Raw genomic sequence first — 25,549 nt, forward strand, 5'->3', positions numbered from 1 at the left:
AAACATCCTACCAACAGTAAATAACATGTATAATAACATATTTTAACACAAATTTAATATATATTTAAAATGAACAAGGGGGGTTTCTCTGCTGTTGTTTTTTATCATATAAATCAGAAACACAAACCAGTTTTTGTACTCATTAAAACCTATTACAATAAAGTTCTCCAAAAGCTATACATATACTAGGCTATAATACATCCAGATGTCTTGGCATCAGTAAGTTACCATGGTAAATATATGCTTGTAATAATCATAATATATTGCTTTGCATTACATTATTGTATTGTATATGAGTCACAAATTGACTACATTTTATTAGTGTCCAACTGCAACTGTTTTTCTAAATTTTAGATAACTGCTTTGTATTCTGTTTTTCAAAGTTTAATAAGCTTCATGTTTATTTTCATCACCTTTTGAATCCCAGTGTGTTTTATTGTTGTGTCAGACTTATGCAACTCATTTTGTGACTTAATTTGATGAAATCAGTTTAAATCAAAATCCAGCCCTGACTCAATGTGATCAGGTGCAGATTCTGCCCTCTGGTGTTCGTGTCAATCTATTACAGGCTGTTTAAAGCAAAGCAGTTTAACTTTGTGAAATGTGACACTCCTTTTGTCTGTGTGTGTGTGTGTGTGTGTGTGTGTGTGTGTGTGTGTGTGTGTCTTTTGGTGTGTTTCCCTAAACAGCTTGTTACATATAAACATAAATATTATTTCATATTGTGAGAATTAAAGGAGTTCTAAAATGAAATCTGCAGTTTATTATGGTTTGCGTGATGTTTTGTAAAGCTCAGGGCAAGCCTTGGAAATTCTTAGAAATGGTGTTTCCCTCCCTAATCTGGAAGTGGATGACGTGCAACTGTCAGGACGCACCTGACGTAAACGTGACCAGTTTTTCCACTGCTGTTCACACATGCTTCTGAAGAAAACTCAAGCCAAGCCCATAAGACTCTTTTATTTCTATACATGTTTGTCTGAGTGAGTGAGAGGCCGGGACAGACGTGAGTCACATGACATAGGTGGAAGAGAAGAGGAGCGTCTGTCGTTTTCATGCAAATGGTTGTTTGTTTATGTTGGACAACCGCCACCTTCTTTCAAATGCAATGTCATGGTCAGAATTAGTCATGTGAAGAGGCTTTTCTCTGTTGTTTTACATGATACAGATCTGCCACACAAACCAGTTTTTTGCACTCATTAAAACCAAATGTTATAAAGTTCTCCATGAGGTACACAAATATTAGCCTATACTACGTTCAGATGTTTCCCTGCTGAAAAAAACAATAGAGCCCTGCCCAAAACACAATAGAAAATGTAATGGTTTTAACGGTTATGATGGGAATTGTATTGGTTTTAATGGAAACTATAATGGTGTCTACTGGTATGTGATGGATTCTATTGGTGGGATGTTAAATCCTATTGGAAAAATGCCCAAAACACACTACAAAAAGGAATTTTGTAATGGTTTTACTAGAAAAAGCTAATGGTTTATAATGGTATTTTAATGGAAACCATTGGAATTTCTGTGATGGTTTCTATTGGGCTTCTATTGTTTGTTTGTTTTTTTTAGCAGGGTTGGTATCCTTACAAAAACTGGAAACCATAGTTTTCAGCATTTTTGTCTTTTTTCTTTCCAGATTGAAAGAGTTGTCACTATTTGGAAAGCTGATACAAGGGCATAGCCCAGCCAACAGGAAACGTTCTCAGAACATTCTGGCAACGTTCTCTTAAAGTCATGAAGAAACATTCTTGCATTAACGTTAATAGTACGTTTGTTTAAAGTTATCTGGGCTGTAACAATGTTCTCAAAAAGTGAGCACTGAAACATAATTTATACATCAATCATTGAACTTTCTGGTTAGAAGTTCGTATAATGTTACTAAATGTTTCAGAACGTTCAGAGAACATTCAAAAGTAACGTTCCTGTGATGTTTGCAAAGTTATAAAATGGAATGTTACTTTAACGTCTGTATACCAAAGAAAAATAATAATAATAATTTACAAAAATTGGACTCTTTTAACGGGGAACGTTAGCAAAACATACTTAAAACATATTTTTGTTAGCTGCTACAGACTTAAACATTTGGATTACTTATTAGTAGGCTAAAAAGTAGTCATACTAGTAAATAAGTAACAATCCACAATAGCTTAGAATCATTCAAGCAATCTTTCTTTTTCCTAAAAACAAGTAACTACTAAAGAAATCCTGCAGGACAGGGATGTGTTTTCATTTGGATGTGTTAGACAGGATCGGGTCACACCCACCGTGACACACCGCCGCCCTCCACTTCCTCATTTTCAGTCCATACTTGCGACCTCCAATCATCACATCACAGTAAGTTTTTCATTTACAATCTTTCTTACTGCGTTAAAACGACAATACATTGAACGTTTCGCGCGTTTGTGGTGTTTTCAGCGTGACGCGCTTGATACAATGTAACACAATGTTACTTTTTGTGCGTGATTCCGTGTTAAGCGCGTTCTTTAGATGTTTATTAGCCAAAACAATGTCGAATGTTCTAAATGTTTGCGGATTGAGATGCGTGTTTTCAGATGGTTTGGGTGTGTGTTGTGTAATACGAAATATTCGGCTGCCATTTTTTTTGTCTGTAGGCAGAGAGAGCGATGCGTATTTGTCGAAGCTCCAAACAATGTGTACTAGGCTACAGTATGTAACGTTAGTATGCGACTGTTAGACTGTGAGTGTTTCAGTACATGTTTAGACATGAGATGTGCCGCGTTTCTCCCATAAAGCAGTGAGATGATGATGATTTCTGGTCGTGTAAAGTAGGATGTCAGGCGTGTGCGTGACTGCAGGTCTGAGGTTTAACTGCTCATCTCTGGTTTAACAAGCACGCAGAATTAAACCACTGCTCGCTAGCCGCATGCAGTCACGCTAGAAAGTTAGTGAACCCTTAAAGGGATAGTAACACCAAAAATTTGATTTATTTACTAACCCTCAAGTTGATTCAAAATGTTGACTTCCCCACTGACTAGTATTTATCAGTCAGACTTGGTTAACTCTGAGTTAAACTAAATATACAGATTAATTCTGTAAGTAGATTAAAAGAGCCATATTAAATAATACATAATTGTACAAAATGGGTTTCTGTGGTCTTGGAAAATCTGGAAATATCAGTGAGGTTTGGTAGTGTGTTCTGGAAAAGTCAGTAGAAAATAGGCTACATATTTACCGTAGGAATTTCAAAGTATTTTTTCTAGCTAAAATTATTTGTAAATGAGAGGACATTTTTAAAATTGCAAATGGAAAAGTTATGGCACTTTATATCTTTGTTGGAAAAAGTTTGTGCACCATTTATTTAAAGATTCTCCTTTTAACCCTGACATATGAAATACTATATATATTTTTTTAACAGTTAGGACCTATTAAACCTTTAGACTAGATAAAAAAAAAAAAAAAATGTTTGCATATGTGTTTTAGCTTATTTGTATCAAGTGTCATATTTGATCCATCAGGTTTTACAGTGAGAATATGGAGGAGAAACAGCTCAAACTGAGCAAAAATATGCAATTTGGTGCAGATGCTGATATTTATATGACCAAACTTCTGTTGCCTGTAATATAAATCAGTGAGATCATTATAACAGTATAGCAAATACTTACATAAAATGATGTAAATATCAGTCATCACTCTGTTTCTCCAATAATATGATGACATTTATATGATCAAAACATATAATGCAATGCAATACAGCGCTGATTGAGAGATGAACAAAGCCTGAAGATCATGTGTGATTCTCACTGATTTTATTAATTTGGATGTCTAATTTATACATAGTTTAAACATCTGGGTATTTAAGTAAAGCTAAAAAGCTTTAGATCAGTAAGTGTTTATATGCTACTGTAAATGAAAATTGGTTCCAAAGTTCAAATTTATTTTACTGTTCTGTTAACCTATGACCTGTATAAGCAGAACACGCCTGATAAACCTGCAGCCGACATGCACGCATATATGTATTGTTTGGTCAGTGGTATTGGGTGTTGGATTGCAATGTTGAAATATTCACTCCTCAAAGGTTTTAAAGAGTCCTTATCATGCTAATACAGACGGGGCCGGCCCGAATGTTTGAGGGGCCCTAAGCAAGATTATAAAAATGGGACTCCGCACTATAAAAACTGTTTTAAAGAGAAATTAATAAGACCTTTGCAAGGAAAAGAGCACTATATATATATATATATATATATATATAAACACCACTATGTGCAAAAGTTAAAACAAAAATGCAAAACACTGTACAGCAATGAGGGATAAAAATGAACAACTATAAATATATTTGAATAGGTTATTAAAATGTACCTCATCACTGTAAAAATTGTCATAAAAATAAATACATTTATTTAAAAAATCATTGTACTTATTTAAAAAAATATATACATATTATATATTATGTAGTATGTAACATTATATGTTCATATAATTAAAAATATTATGGCAGAACTATGTGCAAAATGTACAGCAGTTTTTTGTAAACAAACAAAAAATGTGCAATTGCTGCAAATCAGGTACAAAAATGAGGGATGAAAAATTAAGATCTAAAAATCTTAATATGGTATTGAGAGAGAGCAAGAGAAAGCAGATCTTTGTCTAATTAATTGTTTTATTGTGTTCATTTTACTTTCTTACATTATTCATGATAAACCATTACATTTTTTTAGAAGGAAAAACACTCAGTGAATGATAAACAAAGACCGTGATATGAGACAGTAGAATGACATCTGAACTTCTGACTGCAGATTTTATTGTGCAGATGTAAATAGTAATTAAGATAAAGTGAATGTCATAAAATGACTGAAATACAGCAGGATGCTGCACGACCACCATTTGAAGTCTTGCCAGAAAATCTGGAATCTGAGGGTGCAAAAAAATCTAAATATTGAGAAAATTGCCTTTAAAGTTGTTCAAATGAAGTCTTTAGCAATGCATATTACTAATCAAATATTAAGTTTTGATATATATACAGTAGGAAATTTACAAAATATCTTCATGGAACATTATCTTTACTTTATATCCTAATGATTTTTGGCATAAAGGAAAAATCTATAATTTTGACCCATACAATGTATTGTTGGCTATTGCTACAAATATACCTGTGCTGCTTATGACTGCTTTTGTGCTGCAGGGGCACATATAATCTTGTAAATGTCCTGATGTGTGCAGGTGTCAGAGATGAGTTACCCCGGATACCCCCCTGCAGGTGGAAGTTACCCGTCCGCCTCCGGCCCGTATCAGCAGGCCCCAGGCGGATATCCACCCCAACCGGGAGCCTATCCTCCTCAGGGCGGATACTACCCCCCTCAGCCCGGAGCGTTTCCCCCCGGAGCAGGATACCCTCCCCAGGCCGGTGGATACCCTCCTCAGGCTGGCGGTTACCCAGCTGCCCCGGGAGGAGGCTTCCCACCCCAGGCAGGAGGTTACCCTGCCGCCCAGCCCGGGACCTACCCCAACATGCCCCCTGCAGGTCAGTGCGGTTAGTCTGAGCTCTGCACGCAGGAGCATCATGGGATTGTTGTTGGTCGTAGTGTGTGTTCCTGCTGCTGGATGCTCTGGTGTTATTAATGGGCTTCACAACTGACCACAGCTTCTGAAAAACTGAGCACTAATCGGATGTATTGGCAATTAAATATAAGTCATAATGTGAGTTCTAATGTCTGTTTGCATGGTTGTAAAAAATAAGACTGGAGGGAAAATCTTTGTCTATGCATTCAATTTGCAATGCATCAGTTCCTGTCTATGATGCATCATTTAAAAAAAATATACATATATTGTATTTTTAATTTATATATATATAAAATATGTGTGTGTGTGTGTGTACGTGTATACATATAATTTTTTAGATATTAATAAGAGCACATTTCTTCTCACTAATTTGACAATGAATCTGTTCGCATGCTGATAAAAATAAACAGTTATTTCTGTTACATTGTCATTAAAATGAAATGTACTGTACTGTAGAATGTACTTTTCAAAGTAACAACAATAACAACAACAACAATAATAGTTTATTTTACATTTTCATGCATTTTTTTTACGTGTTTTAATTAAAACAGTTGTGGATCACTTTTTCTAAAAAAATGTTTTATTTTTTATTCTTAATAAAAACATTAAGTTTTATTCATTATTTTTTAAATACATTTTATTTAAAATTTCATTAATTTATTTGATTCCTTTTTGATAACAATATTTGTATTAAATTATAATACACAGAATCCATAAAAATTAAAACAGACCACACAGAATTTCTTTAAAAATAAACCACATTTCATAACGATAATATTAGAATTGTTCAAATTTTAATTTGATTGCTTAGACATCCTTTTTGATTGTTAAAATTTAATCAAAACATGAAAACGTGAAAATACAGAAAAAGTAAAACAGAAAGCTAAGAATTTTTTTTAGGAAAAATCTAACGGATTTCATATGGCCTTAAAAGTGTTTATTATCATGTGTAATTAAAAAAAATGATATAGTTGCATAATTCTTTGCGTTGTTTGTTGTGCTTTGATGGGCTTTATGTCTGTATTGTTATATGAGTTATTTGTGTTGTTAGCAGGTGGATGGGGCGGCCAACCCGGCTTTGGAGCTGTAAGAATCCCTTTATTTCTGCCTCTTTTATTGTGCATAATCAGTTATGTGATGTATTTTTAAATGCACTACAGAATTAAATCGATTAAGCTCTACTACTGAAGTCTGCATCATGTGACCCGTCTTATAATGTCCTGTGATCTGTGCAGCCGGGTGGAGGAATGCCTCAGGGTTACCCCGGGGGCCCAGCGCCGGGACAGCAGCCCATGCCCGCGTACCCTGGTGCTCCAAACCCGTCTATGCCCGGGTACGGAGGGGGCGTCCCGACCGGACCGACACCACCAGCCGGTCCTGCTATCAATGTGAGAGACTGTCAGCTTCATCAGCCACAAGGAGCTTTTGTTTGGTTTAGATGATCATGGTCACCGACCTGAAATTACAATATTTCATCATCTAGCATTGCTCTTATGTGTATAGTCAATGAAACCGTATCCAGTAATCCAAGAACAAACTGGGCAGGTAGAATAAGAGAGACACGAAAGAAAACAGGAAATAACAACACTTGACCTCAGTGATTTGATAACTTCCTATTGAAACAGGAATCTGGACATGCTGAATGTCTTATTTTCACAATACAACCGTTTTCTGTAGTTTGAAGCAAGTGTGAAATAGCTTTCACAATCCATTTACTTCACCTATATACACGCGCACAAACACGCACGCACGCACGCACACACACACACACACACATATACATATATATATATGCATGTGTGTGTGTGTGTGTGCACACGTGTATTTATATCCATCCATCCAATTTTATGTATAGATATATGGGATATATTTTATTAATTATATATAATATTTCTTTTTACGAAATTACCTTTTTCTGATTAATGTATTAAAACAATTCAAGCACTTAACACAGCTAAATGTAACATTTATTATAATGGGCTTATGTGATGATTGTTTTTAGTTTATTTAAATTAAAAGTTATAATATTTTTTAAAGTTCTGTAGCAGTTCAGGCCTGTTTAAAATGATGCCACAACTTTACTGTAATGTTAAATGATCAATAAAAACAAAAATACATCAGTACTTAGTAAAAAAGATGCCATTAAACACATTGAAATTAATCAGATAATCATGATTAATTATTAAAAAAAAGTAATTAGTTTTAATTTAGTTTAGCATTTTATTTATTTATTTACAATTTATAAAATATATAATAAAAATAGAAATATAAAAAATTGTAATATGTGAGTGATTGGAAGTGTTTGTTGTGTTGTTTATGTTTAGAAGGGTTACCGCGGTACCATGAAGGATTTTCCTGGCGCCGACCCGCTCAGAGACGTCGAGGTGTTGCGGAAAGCCATGAAGGGCTTCGGTGAGAAGAAATTCATCCAAAATAATTTCCATTTATATCAACCACAAAAAATGTTTTGTGTACTGTACGTTCACATGTCTTAATATACAGAGAGCTGAATGTGTTTTGCTCGCAGGAACCAATGAAAGCGCCATTATTGAGCTTCTCGGCAGTCGATCCATCAAGCAGCGCGTGCCGCTGAAGGCGGCGTATAAAACCACTTACGGCAAGGTGAACATATGAGGAATGAAGCATCAAATACCTGATAATGTGAAAGACTGTGTTGTGGTTTCTTGCGTATAACTTTGCCTTTAAAATGCTTTGCAGGATCTGATGAGCGACCTGAAGTCGGAGCTGACTGGAAACTTTGAGAATCTGGTGGTGGCCATGCTGAAGTCTCCTACGCAGTTCGATGCCTCTGAACTCAGGGAGGCCATATCGGTGAGATTTAGATACTGGATATATTGGTCAATTGTTTAAACATCTCTTTTCCAAATCCTAGCAAGCTGCCTTGCCATCTACGTAGGCGGTATCCTAACTGAAATACAACCTCAAAAGTGACCAATCGTACATTCAATGCTGATAAAACTGAGTGCTTTATCCCAGTGCAGCATGCAGGGAAACGTACCAATATACAAGCCAAGTGTGCTTTCGCTTAATCTCATATGCTGCTGCACTCATTAATGAAACACAGACACATAATTACAGAGTCGAGAGCAGAAATACTGCCAGACTGGAATGAATGACGCGCGCCGAGTCTGTGATTATCATCCCACACTGGGAAAATATGCTGAAAATATGAAAGCGACTGGAAACTAAATGTATCTGGAAGCTTGTTTCTGCCATGGGATAAACAAATAATAAAGGTAATTGTGACTTTTTATCTCACAATTCCGACGTTCCTCGAGAATTCTCAGTTTTCTCCGTTTCTTAACAAGACTTGCATCTCGGAATTCTGTTTTTTTGTTTGTTTCTGGTACAGAATAAAAAATAAAAAAGGTAATTGCAACTTTTTTTTCTCACAATTCTTACTTTTTTCCTCAGAATTGCGTGATATAAACTTGCATTCTGATAAGAAAAATGAGAATTGTGAGATGTTTACTCTAAATTGTGAAGATAAAAGACTGAATTGTGAGATTAAAAGTTTTTTACTTGTATTAAAAAAACATTTTTATTCCATGGTGAAAAAAAAAAAGCGAGACATAAAAAAAAGTCACATTTTGAGATTATATCTTGCTGATCTGAGTTTATATTTGGTTCGTTCATTATATTTAGTGAGAAAAAAATGGAATTGTGAGATAAAAGGTTGCAATTGCCTTTTTCATTTTATTAGTTTGTGGCAGAAACAGCTTTCTTAAATAAATATGAGGATGCTTAATAGTTTTAAGTGAATAAACAAAAAAAAAGTATTTTAACTTTTAAATCATGTATCTTGATTCTGAATAAAAACCCAGCTCTGGTTATCAAAAATACGCCTGTAAAATACATTCTGTAAAAACACTCTAAGTCACAGCTGGTCAAAATTGCATTGTTGAGAGCAAAAAAACACACATTAAGTAGTATTGTTGTAGGTTAAAAGTCACATTTTATTATTAGATTCAGAAATAATGTAAAATAGCAGTAAATGATATATAAATGTTTTTAAAACCAAACATAAATATACCTTAGTTTCTCTCACTCTACAACAAATCATTTAAATTGAACAGTTTTCAGATGACAAGAGGAATGAAAGATAGAAACATAAATTGTAGTGTCTTTCATTCTAAAGAACATTTTATTATAAACCGCAAGCCTAAACAAATGTATTTAACATGAAACTGAAACTATTAGGGTGTGTGAAATAAATAAACAGGCTCTCATACGTCTCTCATTCAGCACCGGTCCAAATGTTTTGTGTGCTTGATTTAAATTCCAAAGCAACTTTTATAATGCAATTAACGTCACAGCACTTTTCAGATGATTAAAACCTGAGATTTGTATTTGTAACTGGTGTTTTCAGGGTGCAGGAACCGACGAGGCCTGTCTCATAGAGATTCTGTCCTCTCGTGGCAATGCTGAGATTCAGGAGGTTACTAAGATCTATAAAGCAGGTGAGTCTGTGTTCACAAACCTACTGAAGATCTCGGATCACGTGTTTAGTTAGTAGAGGTTTATGAGAAACCGCTTCAGATGAGTGTTTGTTGTTTAGAATACGGTAAATCTCTGGAGGACGCCATCAGCAGCGACACGTCTGGACATTTCCGCCGTCTGCTCGTCTCTCTATCTCAGGTACAGACACTCAGCGGCCCGTACAGTCAGCTTTGGGTCTTTCATTACATCTTACATATTACTCTTGTTGGGAATTTGATGTATTGAGGATCATTAATCGCAGAGCTTTTAGCCATATCTTTAAAAATATGAACGATAACGAGAAAATACAAAAATAGTTTCTTGATTACAGTCAAATCAAACTCGCAGCCATTTTTTCAAACCTCTTGGATGACAGTTGTTTTTTTTTGTGTCTTAAAATGTAATCATTTAATTTAATTTAATGTAACTTAAAGCAGAAATAAAAAGTAGCGATGGAAATGTAGGTGATTTATAAAACATTGTAATCTTGTGAATAAATATTTGACATTTCCTATTACAATATTTTAAGTAATACTTTGAGCTAGTATTATTTCTTATAGTATAGTAATAGTATGCATACGCAACACTAAATCAAATTTAATAGCTTTTAATTTAATAGTAATTGCTTTTAATTTTATGTAGTCAGTTTTCATTTTAATTTTAGTTTATAACATTAATTTCAATTTATTTAAAATTTTCAGTATTTATTTTAGTTTTTATTTTAAGTTTTAGATTTTCACCTAATATTTAGATTTGATTTGATTTCCTTTACCATATAAGTTATTTACTAAAATATATATTATTTTTAAATAAAAAGGACAAAGAAGAAAATATGTAAGAAAACTATCACAATACTGCTGCAGACCAACACAAAATATCCATTTGCCTTTGAAACTAGAAGTGAAATCTGAACTGTACAGATAAAATGCTTTCTATCTTTTGTTTTCAGGGTAATCGAGATGAGCGAGAGACTGTGGATATTTCTCTGGCCAAACAGGATGCTCAGGTTGGAGAAAAGACTTGATTTGTTAAACAAATTCAGGTTTTAATGTAAATGTGTATTTCAGGCTGCTGTCGTCCACTTATATGCATTTGCGTGATGTTTTCTGTGTTGCAGAAACTCTACGCTGCAGGAGAGAATAAAGTCGGCACGGACGAGTCTCAGTTTAATGCGATTCTGTGCGCTCGCAGTAAACCTCATCTGAGACAAGGTAAAAAACCATCAGCACACTGCGGTTAAACAGCCACAGAAATACACAGGAACTGCTGTTATTTCCCTAACTAGGACAATCTGTTCAAAAGCAGTCAACTAGAAAGAGATTTATTCACTTGAGTTCCCTGAATCAGATGAAACTTCCTCAACTGCTGTTGCTGTTTTCAATTATTTTCTCTGATTTATTTGCTCTTTCTTAGACCATAATTGCCAAAAATGAAATTCCAAACCTGTTATTTCTAACACTAAACATTTCATGGTGAATGCAGCTGTCAAGCTCTAAAAAGGACAAAAAAAAGAGCTTAAAATCTCATAAGTTGACATTTGACTTATGCACTATATTAGACGTGGTATGATAGTTTTGTGTTAGGAACAGACTGAATATGAAGTCATTATTCACTGATAATGCAGATTAAATGATACGCCACACCCGGTTTGTACGGATTGTCAGTAACATTTGGACATGATGTCTTTCGCAGTGTTTCATGAGTACCAGCAGATGTGCGGCAAAGACATTGAGAAGAGCATCTGCGGTGAAATGTCTGGAAACGTGGAGTCTGGAATGGTGGCAGTGGGTGGGTACTGAGCTCTGATTGGTCCTGAGCAGAAACATCAGCCAACAGCTGACCTAGATGAAGCAGGCAGAAATAGCCAATTACAGCACTGGAATAGAATCAGTTGTTTTGAATAAAATGCAGATTGGAGGTTATGATGAGTAAAATGCCTAAATGTTTTGCATATGCAAACATGACACAATAGGCAAAACCATTGTTTTTTTTCATGCACAGGTCTCAATTCTAAGATTTTGGGCTGTTTTGCTTCCTAAGATCCTACATAAAACTTGAGGTTTTTTTTTTTTAGACTAGTGAAAGGAAAACATCCAAAATACACATTTATGTGTTTGTTTTACTGCACTTTTAACTATTTGCATCTGTAGATTTCAATTTCAATACATATCTCTAAAAGTTTTTCCTCTACGTCAGCAGCACTTACACACACCACACTTAGCAGTTTTATTCCTGTCTATATTCTGAAGGTTTTTACTGAGGGGTTTGTTCATATATCATTGGCCGGATTTATTATTGCATTTTATATGTTTTTGGCTTTAAATTTCATTTACAATGCATTTCTTTAAAGGAAGTTTTCTCAAAAAGAGTTTTTTTCTCCATTTAAGCAGTACTTACATACCTCAAATCTTACAGTTTTGTTCCTCTCTATACTCCGAAGGTTTTTACTGAAGGATTTGTTCATATATGATTGGCTGGATTTTATTATATCACTTTATCTATTTGTGTCTGTAGATTTCAATTACAAAACATACCTTTAAAACTTTTTTTTTTCTCCACTTCAGCATCACTTACATACACCAAATTTGGCTGTTTTATTTCAATATATAATCTGAATGTTTTTACCAAGGGTTTTGTTCATATCTCATTCGACCTGATTTTATTATTGCACTTTATCTGTTTGTGTACGTAGATTTCAACTACGAACCGTATCTTTAAAAGTTTTTTCTTCACTTCAGCAGCACCTACACACACCACACTTAGCAGTTTTATTCCTGTTTATATTCTAAAGGTTTTTACTGTGGGGTTTGTTCATATATCATGTGATCTGGTTTATATAGCATTTTACTCCTAAAAGCATAGTGAAAATGTATTTTTCCAGGCTGTTGACAGTATTTTCTGATTTCTGGAGTTACAAAAAGAGAAATCCAAAATCCTCTTTGTAAAAACCTTTAACTCTTATATGTCAACAAAATAAAATGAATATTTTGAATCAGGCTTTATCCAATGTTCAGATTTATTTAATTAGATAATAGATCATTTGCATATTTAAACATAACAACATTTTAGAAAACTTGTAACACAAAACAACGGTATTAAATGCATATTCCTAGAACACTTTTGTTGCCCTTCTACAGTGTCTGATTTATGTGAATGTTTTTAGCCAAAGTTTCCTCTTTAAACATTGTAAAATTGAAGGCTTATTACTTAAAATATCACAATAAAAATATTGCAACATGATTATGATAAAAATATATTCTGCAACTGATTAAATGTGTTAGTAATAATCTCAATAAACTATTTCTCTTTCTGTAATATGAAGTAATGTGTATAGTTTCTAATCATGTTCCATCTGTGTATTTTTCAGTGAAGTGCATTAAAAACACTCCTGCCTACTTTGCTGAACGTCTCCACAAAGCCATGCAGGTAGAGAATGTGTGGTTATGTGGTTGTTTTGCTATGGTTTTGTCATTCAGCAGCAGGTCTGATGATTAGAAGTGGGTTATTTTTTATGTACGCTGTGTTTTTTTGCCCCAGTAAATCCAGCACTGATCTGCATGAGGCTTGTTTTCTGAACATTGTATGTATGTATGTGAGTAAAATCCCACTGTGGGTTAATAAGCATGCATGACCTGTTGATGTTGTTTACCTTTATTTAGGGCGCAGGAACCAAAGACAGGACTCTGATCCGCATCATGGTGTCCCGCTCTGAGGTGGACATGCTGGATATCAGACAGGAGTATCTGCGGCTGTACGGGAAGTCGCTCTACACTGCCATCTCTGTACGTCACACACACGCATGTACAATACACTGCACAATCCTTATGCTTTATTCAGATATATACATACAGTATCTCACAGAAGTGAGTACACCCCTCACATTTTTGTAAATATTTTATATCTTTTCATGTGACAACACTGAAGAAATGACACTTTGCTACAATGTAAAGTAGTGAGTGTACTGCTTGTATAACAGTGTAAATTTGCTGTCCCCTCAAAATAACTCAACACACAGCCATTAATGTCTAAACCGCTGGCCACAAAGGTGAGTACACCCCTATGTGAAATTGTCCAAATTGGGCCCAAAGTGTCAATATTTTGTGTGGCCACTATTATTTTCCAGCACTGCCTTAACCCTCTTGGGCATGGAGTTCAGAAGAGGTTCACAGGTTGCCACTGGAGTCCTCTTCCACTCCTCCATGATGACATCACGGAGCTGGTGGATGTTAGAGAACTTGCGCTCCTCCACCTTCCGTTTGAGGATGCCCCACAGATGCTCAATAGGGTTTAGGTCTGGAGACATGCTTGGCCAGTCCATCACCTTTACCCTCAGCTTCTTTAGCAAGGCAGTGGTCGTCGTTATCATGTTGGAATACTGCCCTGCGGCCCAGTCTCCGAAGGGAGGGGATCATGCTCTGCTTCAGTATGTCACAGTACATGTTGGCATTCATGGTTCCCTCAATGAACTGTAGCTCCCCAGTGCCGGCAGAACTCATGACACTCCCACCACCATGCTTGACTGTAGGCAAGACACACTTGTCTTTGTACTCCTCACCTGGTTGCCGTCACACACACTTGACACCATCTGAACCAAATAAGTTTATCTTGGTCTCATCAGACCACAGAACATGGTTCCAGTAATCCATGTCCTTAGTCTGCTTGTCTTCAGAAAACTGTTTGCGGGCTTTCTTGTGCATCATCTTTAGAAGAGGCTTCCTTCTGGGACGACAGCCATGCAGACCAATTTGATGCAGTGTGCGGCGTATGGTCTGAGCACTGACAGGCTGACCCCCCCACCCCTTCTACCTCTGCAGCAATGCTGGCAGCACTCATACGTCTATTTCCCAAACACAACCTCTGGATATGACGCTGAGCACGTGCACTCAACTTCTTTGGTTGACCATGGTGAGGCCTGTTCTGAGTGGAACCTGTCTTGTTAAACTGCTGTATGGTCTCGGCCACCGTGCTGCAGCTCAGTTTCAGGGTCTTGGCAATCTTCTTTAGCCTACGCCATCTTTATGTAGAGCAACAATTCTTTTTTTCAGATCCTCTGAGAGTTCTTTGCCATGAGGTGCCATGTTGAACTTCCAGTGACCAGTATGAGAGAGTGAGAGCGATAACACCAAATTTAACACACCTGCTCCCCATTCACACCTGAGACCTTGTAACATTAACAAGTCACATGACACCGGGGAGAGAAAATGGCTAATTGGGCCCAATTTGGACATTTTCACTTAGGGGTGTACTCAATTTTGTGGCCAGCGGTTTAGACATCAATGGCTGTGTGTTGAGTTATTTTGAGGGGACAGCAAATTTAGTGTCATTTCTTCAGTGTTGTCACATGAAAAGATATAATAAAATATTTACAAATATGTGAGGGGTGTACTCACTTCTGTGAGATACTGTGTGTGCAACACACAATATGTGGCTGTGGGAAATTTGTGTCACCAACTGATTCAGCTACAGACCACAGATTTGTGTGAATGCATGAGTGCTGCCGCTAAATAACACACGTGAGGTTCTTCTGTTTTAAAATGCAAACTATATCATGCATATGCAACACTAAAATACATAGATTATTTTAACAGTTTCTATTTTTTAACTTTCCCCTATTCGCTGTGGTTTCTGGCATGGTGCTAAATTATAAACAAACAAACAAACAAACATATTATATTGTATTGTATTATTTCAAAAAAGAAACATCAACAGATTTTTAATGAAGTGAGACCAGATTTTGATTTCAATTTTTTAAAAATATATTATCAAAGATAAACTTTAGAAACCTTCAATACATTTTTGGTTTTAATTTTTCATTTTCATTTTCAATTTATATATATATATATATATATATATATATATATATATATATATATATATATATATATATATATATATATATATATATATATATAATATTTAAGCTTAATTAATACATTTAAGAGTTTATTTATGCTTCTGAAGCTAGAAATAGTATTGTGACTGTTTTTTTGCATATAATTTTTCTCAAATCTTCAGGGAGACACCTCTGGCGATTACAAGAAACTGCTCCTGAAGCTGTGCGGAGGAAGTGACTGAAGAACCAGAAAGTCAGATGCGTTACCATGATGACTGGATATGTGACGTCATCATATTAATCATGCTCGTATATCAATATGTCAAATAATATCAATAGTGTCATGTTAACTAATACTGTAATCTCTCTTTGCTTTATTAAGTTCACAGCCAAAAATAGGATTTAATTTGTGCCTTAGAAAAATTATTACTATAAAAGTTTATTATTAGTTTTATTTTGCTATCTATTCAGACTATGCATGATATCTAGAGAAGCTATATTTTGTACAGTGTCTTCAGTACCTGATGCCAAATCTGTGCTGTCACTTGCAACCAAAAATACAATCTGTTCTTCATCACTGAAATCTGAAATGCCTTGGACGACTGAGTCTCTTGAAATACTGAAATATATGCCATAATTTTTATATAGTGAGCTTTATGATCTCAATGCAAGAAGAATATAGGATTATGTCAATCATCATGAAGGTCTTGACAGGTCAGTCTCATGAAAACGTGCCATATTTCACCCCAAAATCAAAATATAAAATTAGAAATGATCTTTGCTTAAAGTCAAGCCTATTTTAGGAACACTGAGATAGTTTGCATTATCACACTTTTACACATTTTTCAGCTAAATTTCCTTAATGCATAATAGGTGTTTCTTTTTACATGTTTTTTTGTAATTGTCATTTTTCTGAATAGTGATTTTTAATAAATGCTGTTTTATAGTAAAAACTATTTAAACCATATTTTGTACTACAACATACTAACATTGCTTAATAAAATTGTTTTTTCTTTCTTCGTGGTAATGCATAGCTATCTGTGGCTCTAAAACAGACCTTTGTTTTTTTTGCGTTTGGGATGAAATCTGCTCAGTTTTGTGAGATTGGCCCTGTTTGTTGTCATCGTCCATAACTAGCATGAATGTGAATCGCTGCAGCAGTAGAGGGCAGTAAAGTCAGCAATCTTTCATCCTGATAATCACTAGTTAAACGGAAGATTCTGACTTGTCTATTAACATGAAGACTACTCTTTTTCAGGGATTTCTTGCCTGTGTTTTTAGTATGTTCACTCAAACTAATCTGTACTGTTGTGTAGTAACATTTGTGTCTGGATAATAAAAAACACTTCATGAATGATTCTCAGTGAACTCCAGCTTTTATGTTATATTGCATTATATATGTTAGGTTATATTATATTTTATTTTTAATGAAGTGAGGGCAGATTTAGTTTTAGATTTTTTTTTTTTTAATCAAATAAATTTTGAAAAGCTTTTATAAAATTTTGCTATTTACTTATTCTATTATTATTTTTTTTACTTGTTTCTTGCAGCAATATATGTAGTTGTATTAATAACAAACTATTAGATTAGATTCATTCATTTTCAGATGTTTCTTTTTTGTGTCTTCTCCGTTATCAGCATGTAACCCCTGGTTGATTGCCAGTAAATGAAGTGATTTGATTGGCTGATTGGATAAACTGGTCAGTATTGATGACCTCAGGTCTGCTGTAGTGTCTCTTCACTTCATCTGTGTGTTTTGTCTATAATCATGTGAATCTATTTATCTACACAATACCAAATGCCATCTGTGAAGTAAGTTTGAGGGAGATGATGTGAATCTGTAATCTGATCATCAGAGCTTCACATTCAAACGTGCAATGCACATGCAGCTTTAGCATATACTGTACACTACAAGAATAATGCATGAAGATTCGTCAACAAATCCTCTCAAATCAGTCTTAACACTGAGATTATTGTTGAGATTCATATACTGATTCTTGATGTCTTTGGTCTTTGTATTGCTGCAGACGACAACTTTTTGTGCACAGTGATTTGTACATTATTCACATTATCTGATTTTACAATACTGCAAGATCTGAAGCTATACAAAAAATCTAAAGCAATCCATATAATCAGAAATTAGACTTGAAATGAAGTCAGTGGATCATCTGCCCACAACTCATTTTTTATTCTTGATTTTACTGGCTAAACGTGTTTAATATAAACACACAGTTAAAGCAACCCGTATAATACTAACACCAAAATGTCAAGAGCCCAACAAAAGGAAACACTGGTCTCTTTGATGGTGATTTCAAACAAAACAAAGCATCTAAACCTCTCTTAATTCTCAATAAGAGCTTCTCTAGAAGTCTGACAGAAATAAAGTCAATCTGGTTAGTAATGTGAAGCTGATAAAGCTGTTTGTGGAGTTGTTTAATCAGATCTTGAGAGATTTAATGTCTTTTATTTCAGTTGATTTCATCTTCGGCTGTGGCTGAAGTCAGTTGTAGTTCTTGTGTTTCTCTTTCCTTCGGTGATTCTGCTTGATAACAGCAGCTGTTCATCATTAATGATCAATCATCACATAATTATCTCCTTAACTCCAACACTGCTCTGTAGTCTGGAAACACATGAACACTGAGCAGTGTGGGGACTTTGCTGTGATCTATTACATAAATCTTACCTGTTTCATTCACGTATGACTGATGCATATGAATTGCATTAAGTTTATTGATTTAATGTTAAAACTATGTAATCTAAATGGATGGAAAATTGTTATGCAATTGAATTACATAAAATGTAAATTTAGCCCGAAGCCCCCACCTGAATAGAAAAACAGGCACACACAGACACACACACACACGTTAATGTAAAATGTTATTTTAAAAGATATAAAAATGTAAAAAGTTCAAAATATACAAATGAACTGACATCCTTATCCGTCCCTCAACTTTACCTCATTATTTACATCCTGATAATTAAAGTTAAATGAGGTGAGTGTATTTCTGATAAGTTCAAATACTTCCTCATGTTTTAATAGCAGCACTGTTGAATATGAGCCGGCTGTGTTTTATTGTCAGTGCTTGTGATGAGGATACAGCAGGCCTTCATGTTACACATTACACAGAGTTAACAACACAAAATCAAACATTATCAAAGTCAGATATTACATATTCTGTGCTTTATGGACTTCGCTGTTTAAACCACAACCAAATTAAATTACAAATAACCTGAGCATGAGCAAACTACATCTGTTCTTGAGCATTAAAAATTAGCAGTGGTGGCTTTATTTTCTCATTTTAAGCTTGAGTTATGTTTAGGTATATAGGTTCAATTTACATATACACCTTATACATATTTTATACTTTTTTTTTCACCATTTAATTTTTTTTGCCTTCATTAGTTACATCAGTGATCTTACAATGAAGTGCAAACATAGAAAGGTTATTTAAAATAGTTTTAGATGAATTAGATTTATATGTTTAGTGTGTATGTAATTTATTTGTTTTTCATTTTCTACTCTCCATTGTATTGTTTTTCATTTGTTTTGTTTTTCATTCATAAAATTAATATGAATATTTATCAGACATTTAACATAAACTCCAACTAAAATAACACATTCGACAGCAAAACATTTTTTGAGGTCATTTTTTGTTATTGAGATGACATCATCACCCAAAACTAGACAATTACAGGAAAACCATATAAACAAAACAGAGAAAAATGAAACCATTTTGCGACTTTGTACTCGTCTGTAAATCGATAATCTCGCCAGTGAACGCCTAGGTGTGTTTGATCGGAAGCCCCGCCCCTCTCGGGTTCCCCTCCCACTTAACTGGTTTGAGTGGCACGAAACAGCCCCGCCCCTATCTCGTTCCCCTCTCGTTGAACCGGTTTGATTGGCAGGCTGAAGCCACGCCCCGTCTTCAGTTCCCCTCCCGCCGCTGGCCTTTGATTGGCAGATGATAGCAGCTGCGGAGTTGTGGAGTCATGGCGGAGCTCCGCCGCGCCTCTGTTCGCTGGAGTTACGGCGATCATTTGTGATAAACTGTCAAACTTTATAACAAATCTAAAATGATCGAAAGCGAGTTAAAGTTGCGATTGGCGTCGGACCAGCGTCAAACGATCTGAAACCGAGAGCTGGCAAAGATGTGAGACTCTCCGGAGCCGAAGAAGAAGAAGAAGAAAAAAAACCTTTGGAGTCTCTCAAAGTCGCAAATATGGCTTCTTGTTTCTTTCAATTTCACACAAAAAACTCTTTAACCGGAGCTTCGTTGTTTTCAGCGCTTTGCGTCGTTCTGTAGCGACCGGCTGTGATGGATCCCAAGCACAAAGAGTTGTTAGAGCAGTGCCAGCAAAAGTTGTCGGAGTCCGTCACAGATGTGGATGTGGTTCTGGAGCTGCTGGCCCAGTCAGGCAGCCTGAGCCCGGCTGAGAGAGCGGAGCTCGACGCGAACTGCTCCAGCAGCGCCGAGAAGGTCCTTCTGCTCCTCAAGACGCTGGTGGAGAAGAAGGAGAGGGACCATTTCCAGGAGTTCTGCTGGGCTCTGGAGAAAACCCAGCCGGTGCTGCTCAGCGCTCTGCTGCCTGTGGAGAACCACCACAACACGGGTAAAGCCTCCGCCGAGCCTCGGCTGGACGACAGGGAAAACTTCCACAGTGGTTTAGTGTAGTTTTAGTTGGTTGTCGTTCCAGCAGTGCAGAGAAGTGTCGTTTAACCTGGTTTCTGACAATACACTGTAAACAATACATCAATCAATAATATTCATACGAGCTATTTTCAACACATGTAGAAGCTGTATAAGGGATATTAACGCATTTATGCATACAATAATATATGCCACACATGTATTTTGAATAGTTAATAACTTTTATCTATCTATCTATCTATCTATCTATCTATCTATCTACCTATCTATCTACCTATCTATCTATCATATATAAATTAATATATGGCATGCATGTATTCTGAATATTAACTTTTGAATATTTATAGCTTTTATTTAGAATTTTTTAAAATAACTAACTAACTATCTATCTATCTATCTATCTATCTATCATATATAAATTAATATATGGCATGCATGTATTCTGAATATTAACTTTTGAATATTTATAGCTTTTATTTAGAATTTTTACTAACTTTTATCTATCCATCTATCTATCGCTCTATCTATCTCTGTCTGTCTGTCTAATGCTCATATATGAATATAATAATATATGACACAAATATTATCTATCTATCTATCTATCTGACGCTCATAAATGAATGTAATAATATATGCCACACATGTAATTTGAATTTTTACATGTGAATTATTATATCTGTCTATCTATCGTTCTATCGATATGAATCTGTAAAGTTTGTTTTTATTTTTGCTATTCTATTTTTAAGTGCAAACAAATATTAAAAATGTTTCTATATATATATATATATATATATATATATATATATATAAAATCATAAAAACTGCATGCATAATAAACATCTATGCATGAATTTGTTAATATTGTTTAAAACAGTTCAACATGTAAAATAGGGTTGTAGCTACATGTAATGTTTGGGATTATGTGTTGTATAAAATATTTAGTTGACTATGACAGAAGCATTCATTCTTTGAATAGAGCGGTTTGGCGTGTGTTTTGCGGTCTGTGATGCGCTGGATGTGGTCAGACAGACGCTGAGATGTTCAGCTCATGTGTTTCCTTCACCGGTGCGTAAAGCTTTATAAAGCTGCGACTGACCTGTTGTGTAAATCTGCCGCGCGAAACATCATACAGTAAATGTGTTACAGATGTTTCAAAGATTCCTGCGGCCAGAAAAACTCATCAGACGTGCAGGGATTTAGCTGTAAGCCAGAAATAGCTGCCGACTATAAAATAATACAGTTTAAAGCTGGATCAAATAACATTACCTAGAAAGCCATTAAACCCATGTTACTGGAATCTGATTGGACGACATAGAAACACATGCGAGTAATATTCGTTCCAAACAGACTGAAAGAAAGAGTCATTTAGAGTCTGTCTGTTAAATGGAGCGTTGCCGATCAATTAGACAAGTTAGAGATCTATGATAGTCGTCAGTATAAGCCTCAGTGGGGGTCTGTTTAGCTTAATTTGTCAGAGTCTCTGATCATTTCCACTCTCGCTGATGTGTCCCGTCGCTCTGGGCTAAATCAACTGTGCTTCAATCAATTAAAAAAAAATAGGGTCCTGAGTGATTGTGTCCATAGTAGGCCAGCCGACTGCCTCAATTATATAAAAGTGCTATAGTGTGCAACTGCCATGCTCCAGAAGTAAAATCCCATTGATTTTTAGCAATAAAGACCTTTCAAAACAGAACCTGACAAGAGATGAGTTTAAAAAAACAACAACAAAAAAAACATGTTTAGAAGAATAGAACGCCCAAAAATGAAAATGTGTAGAAAATGTGCTCATCCAAGATGAGTTTGTTTCTTCATCAGATTTGGAGAAATGTAGCATTGCATCAGTGTCTCAGCAATGGATGCTCTGCAGTGAATGGGTGCCGTCAGAATGAGAGTCCAAACAGCTGATAAAAACATCACAATAATCCATCAGTTAACATCTGGAGAAGACAAAAGCTGAAACAAATCCATCATTAAGATGCTTTTAACTTCAAACCATTGCTTCTGGCAAAAATACAAGTCCATAATAACACTTCCTCCAGTGAAAAAGTCCATCTCCTGTTGTCTCTCACATCAAAATCCAGCCACATATTTGTTTCGAGCTGTTTTGGCTTGTAAGCGCTGCTTGATCTGTGCAGATTTCTCTCCTGATTCAGACCAGAACACTTATTCACTGGAAAAAGCAATATAGATAGAGGACTTAACTTTAAGTTAAAGTTAAAATGCATGCATCATGGACTGGAGTGGTGTGGATTATTGTGATGTTTTTATCAGCTCTCATTCTGACGGCACCCATTCACTGCAGCGCATCCATTGCTGAGTAAGTAATGCAATGCTACATTTCTCCAAATATGTTTTTCATGAAGAAACAAACTCCTCTTTTCCTCGTTCTTAAGCGTTGGTAATGCTGTGGTACTTCAAACTCCAGTCATATCGGTGAATTAGTGTCGGGCTGATGAAGATGACCTGTAATGAAGCCCCATGTGGAAGCCGAGTTTAGAGTTGGTCTGGAGAGATGAGCTGTCATGACTCTGTCCAGTTGCTGATATAGAGGGGTCAGTTTCTCAGGGCTGTGAGTAATGAAGGACACAGAGTTTCTACCCAGCATGCCGTCTGGCACACACAGAGAGGGCTCAACAGATCGAGCGCCTTTCTCTGTCAGGTCCAAGTTTCCGTTGTCCGGTTCACAGCTGTGTGAGTGGGAGAGAATCAAATAGAAGTCCAGTTTATGGTCCGTACTTTGCCAAGCTTCGTGCACGCGGTTTAAATGTCACACACACACAGTGTCCTTGCACGCCCAGAATCATGGTTGTCTATTATAGTCAGGATATTTACAGCCTTTATTGACTTGTTCTCTGCATTGTTTTGCTTTTAAAAGAATATTTTATTGTAAAAGTTAAAGATGAATAAATAGCTTTCCGTTATCAAGGCTGATGGATTAAAGGAATAATTTAAGCTTCGTAAAAGTAGTTCAAATGACAGATGGTGCTTTATTGAGATTCACTATATATGAAGTAATCGACAAAACATTTTGGGGTGTAAATGCAGACTAACACGCTTAGCTTTGTTAAATTTCATGCAGTGTGTTAATTTGTTCTTTGCTGTATTAAAGCATGTTTACTTAAGGCTGCTTGCTAATCCTTTAAGGCTTTATTTACTTGTTAGTGTTATTATTAGCATTACAATTTACTCCATTATTTTAGTATAATTTTATTATAGTTTTTTATTAATATTTTGAATCAGCATTTCTCTTTACATTCATATTTATTTGATATTTTATTTTTTATATACAGTACGGAAAGTATTCAGACCCCCTTAAATTTTTCACTCTTTGTTATATTGCAGCCATTTGCTAAAATCATTTAAGTTCATTCCTCATTAATGTACACACAGCACCCCATATTGACAGAAAAACACAGAATTGTTGACATTTTTGCAGATTTATTAAAAAAGAAAAACTGAAATATCACATGGTCCTAAGTATTCAGACCCTTTGCTCAGTATTTAGTAGAAGCACCTTTTTGATCTAATACAGCCATGAGTCTTTTTGGGAAAGATGCAACAAGTTTTTCACACCTGGATTTGGGGATCCTCTGCCATTCCTTTTTGCAGATCCTCTCCAGTTCTGTCAGGTTGGATGGTAAACGTTGGTGGACAGCCATTTTTAGGTCTCTCCAGAGATGCTCAATTGGGTTTAAGTCAGGGCTCTGGCTGGGCCATTCAAGAACAGTCACGGAGTTGTTGTGAAGCCACTCCTTCGTTATTTTAGCTGTGTGCTTAGGGTCATTGTCTTGTTGGAAGGTAAACCTTCGCCCAGTCTGAGGTCCTGAGCACTCTGGAGAAGGTTTTCGTCCAGGATATCCCTGTACTTGGCCGCATTCATCTTTCCCTCGATTGCAACCAGTCGTCCTGTCCCTGCAGCTGAAAAACACCCCCACAGCATGATGCTGCCACCACCATGCTTCACTGTTGGGACTGTATTGGGCAGGTGATGAGCAGTGCCTGGTTTTCTCCACACATACCGCTTAGAATTAAGGCCAAAAAGTTCTATCTTGGTCTCATCAGACCAGAGAATCTTATTCAGGTGTTTTTTAGCAAACTCCATGCGGGCTTTCATGTGTCTTGCACTGAGGAGAGGCTTCTGTCGGGCCACTCTGCCATAAAGCTTTCCTGTAGCTCAAATAGTAGAGCATGGCGCTAGCAACGCCAAGATCATGGGTTCGATTCCCAGGGAAAGCAAGAGCTGATAAAATGTAAAAACTGTAACTTGAATGCAATGTAAGTCGCTTTGGATAAAAGCGTCTGCTAAATGCGTAAATGTAAATGTAAAGCCCCGACTGGTGGAGGGCTGCAGTGATGATTGACTTTCTACAACTTTCTCCCATCTCCCGACTGCATCTCTGGAGCTCAGCCACAGTGATCTTTGGGTTCTTCTTTACCTCTCTCACCAAGGCTCTTCTCCCCCGATAGCTCAGTATGGCTGGACGGCCAGCTCCAGGAAGGGTTCTGGTCGTCCCAAACGTCTTCCATTTAAGGATTATGGAGGTCACTGTGCTCTTAGGAACCTTAAGTGCAGCAGAAATATTTTTGTAACCTTGGCCAGATCTGTGTCTTGCCACAATTCTGTCTCTGAGCTCTTCAGGCAGTTCCTTTGACCTCATGATTCTCATTTGCTCTGACATGCACTGTGAGCTGTAAGGTCTTATATAGACAGGTGTGTGGCTTTCCTAATCAAGTCCAATCAGTATAATCAAACACAGCTGGACTCAAATGAAGGTGTAGAACCATCTCAAGGATGATCAGAAGAAATGGACAGCACCTGAGTTAAATATATGAGTGTCACAGCAAAGGGTCTGAATACTTAGGACCATGTGATATTTCAGTTTTTCTTTTTTAATAAATCTGCAAAAATGTCAACAATTCTGTGTTTTTCTGTCAATATGGGGTGCTGTGTGTACATTAATGAGGAAAAAAAATGAACTTAAATGATTTTAGCAAATGGCTGCAATATAACAAAGAGTGAAAAATTTAAGGGGGTCTGAATACTTTCCGT

At 36.0% G+C, this 25,549-nt stretch overlaps 2 protein-coding genes across 3 annotated transcripts in view; both read left to right on the top strand.

Annotated features, from left to right (window-relative positions):
- Nucleotides 1–2,203: 2,203 nt before the first annotated feature.
- Nucleotides 2,204–17,208, top strand: anxa11b (annexin A11b). 2 transcript variants are annotated; one of them, XM_058793380.1, is made up of 15 exons: nt 2,204–2,334; nt 5,179–5,479; nt 6,569–6,603; nt 6,753–6,905; nt 7,842–7,929; nt 8,045–8,139; nt 8,236–8,349; nt 9,908–9,998; nt 10,097–10,176; nt 10,967–11,023; nt 11,135–11,228; nt 11,710–11,805; nt 13,385–13,443; nt 13,677–13,799; nt 16,033–17,208. In XM_058793380.1, the coding sequence occupies exons 2-15, from the start codon at nt 5,188–5,190 to the stop codon at nt 16,090–16,092; spliced, it is 1,437 nt and encodes a 478-aa protein (XP_058649363.1). In that variant the 5' UTR covers nt 2,204–2,334; nt 5,179–5,187; the 3' UTR covers nt 16,093–17,208. The 2 variants fall into 2 exon arrangements, with proteins under 2 accessions (XP_058649363.1, XP_058649364.1); XM_058793381.1 differs by having other exon boundaries at nt 6,572–6,603.
- A 2,594-nt stretch (nt 17,209–19,802) lies between these two features.
- The window catches only part of dlg5b.1 (discs, large homolog 5b (Drosophila), tandem duplicate 1), a 53,694-nt gene continuing 47,947 nt past the window's right edge, over nt 19,803–25,549 (top strand). The window contains exon 1 of the mRNA XM_058793419.1: nt 19,803–20,461. Coding sequence (XP_058649402.1) covers nt 20,167–20,461 — 295 coding nt within the window. The 5' untranslated portion in view covers nt 19,803–20,166. The remainder of the gene's footprint in view (nt 20,462–25,549) is intronic.

Source organism: Onychostoma macrolepis, chromosome 12, assembly GCF_012432095.1.
Source record: "Onychostoma macrolepis isolate SWU-2019 chromosome 12, ASM1243209v1, whole genome shotgun sequence".
Lineage (NCBI taxonomy): Eukaryota > Metazoa > Chordata > Actinopteri > Cypriniformes > Cyprinidae > Onychostoma > Onychostoma macrolepis.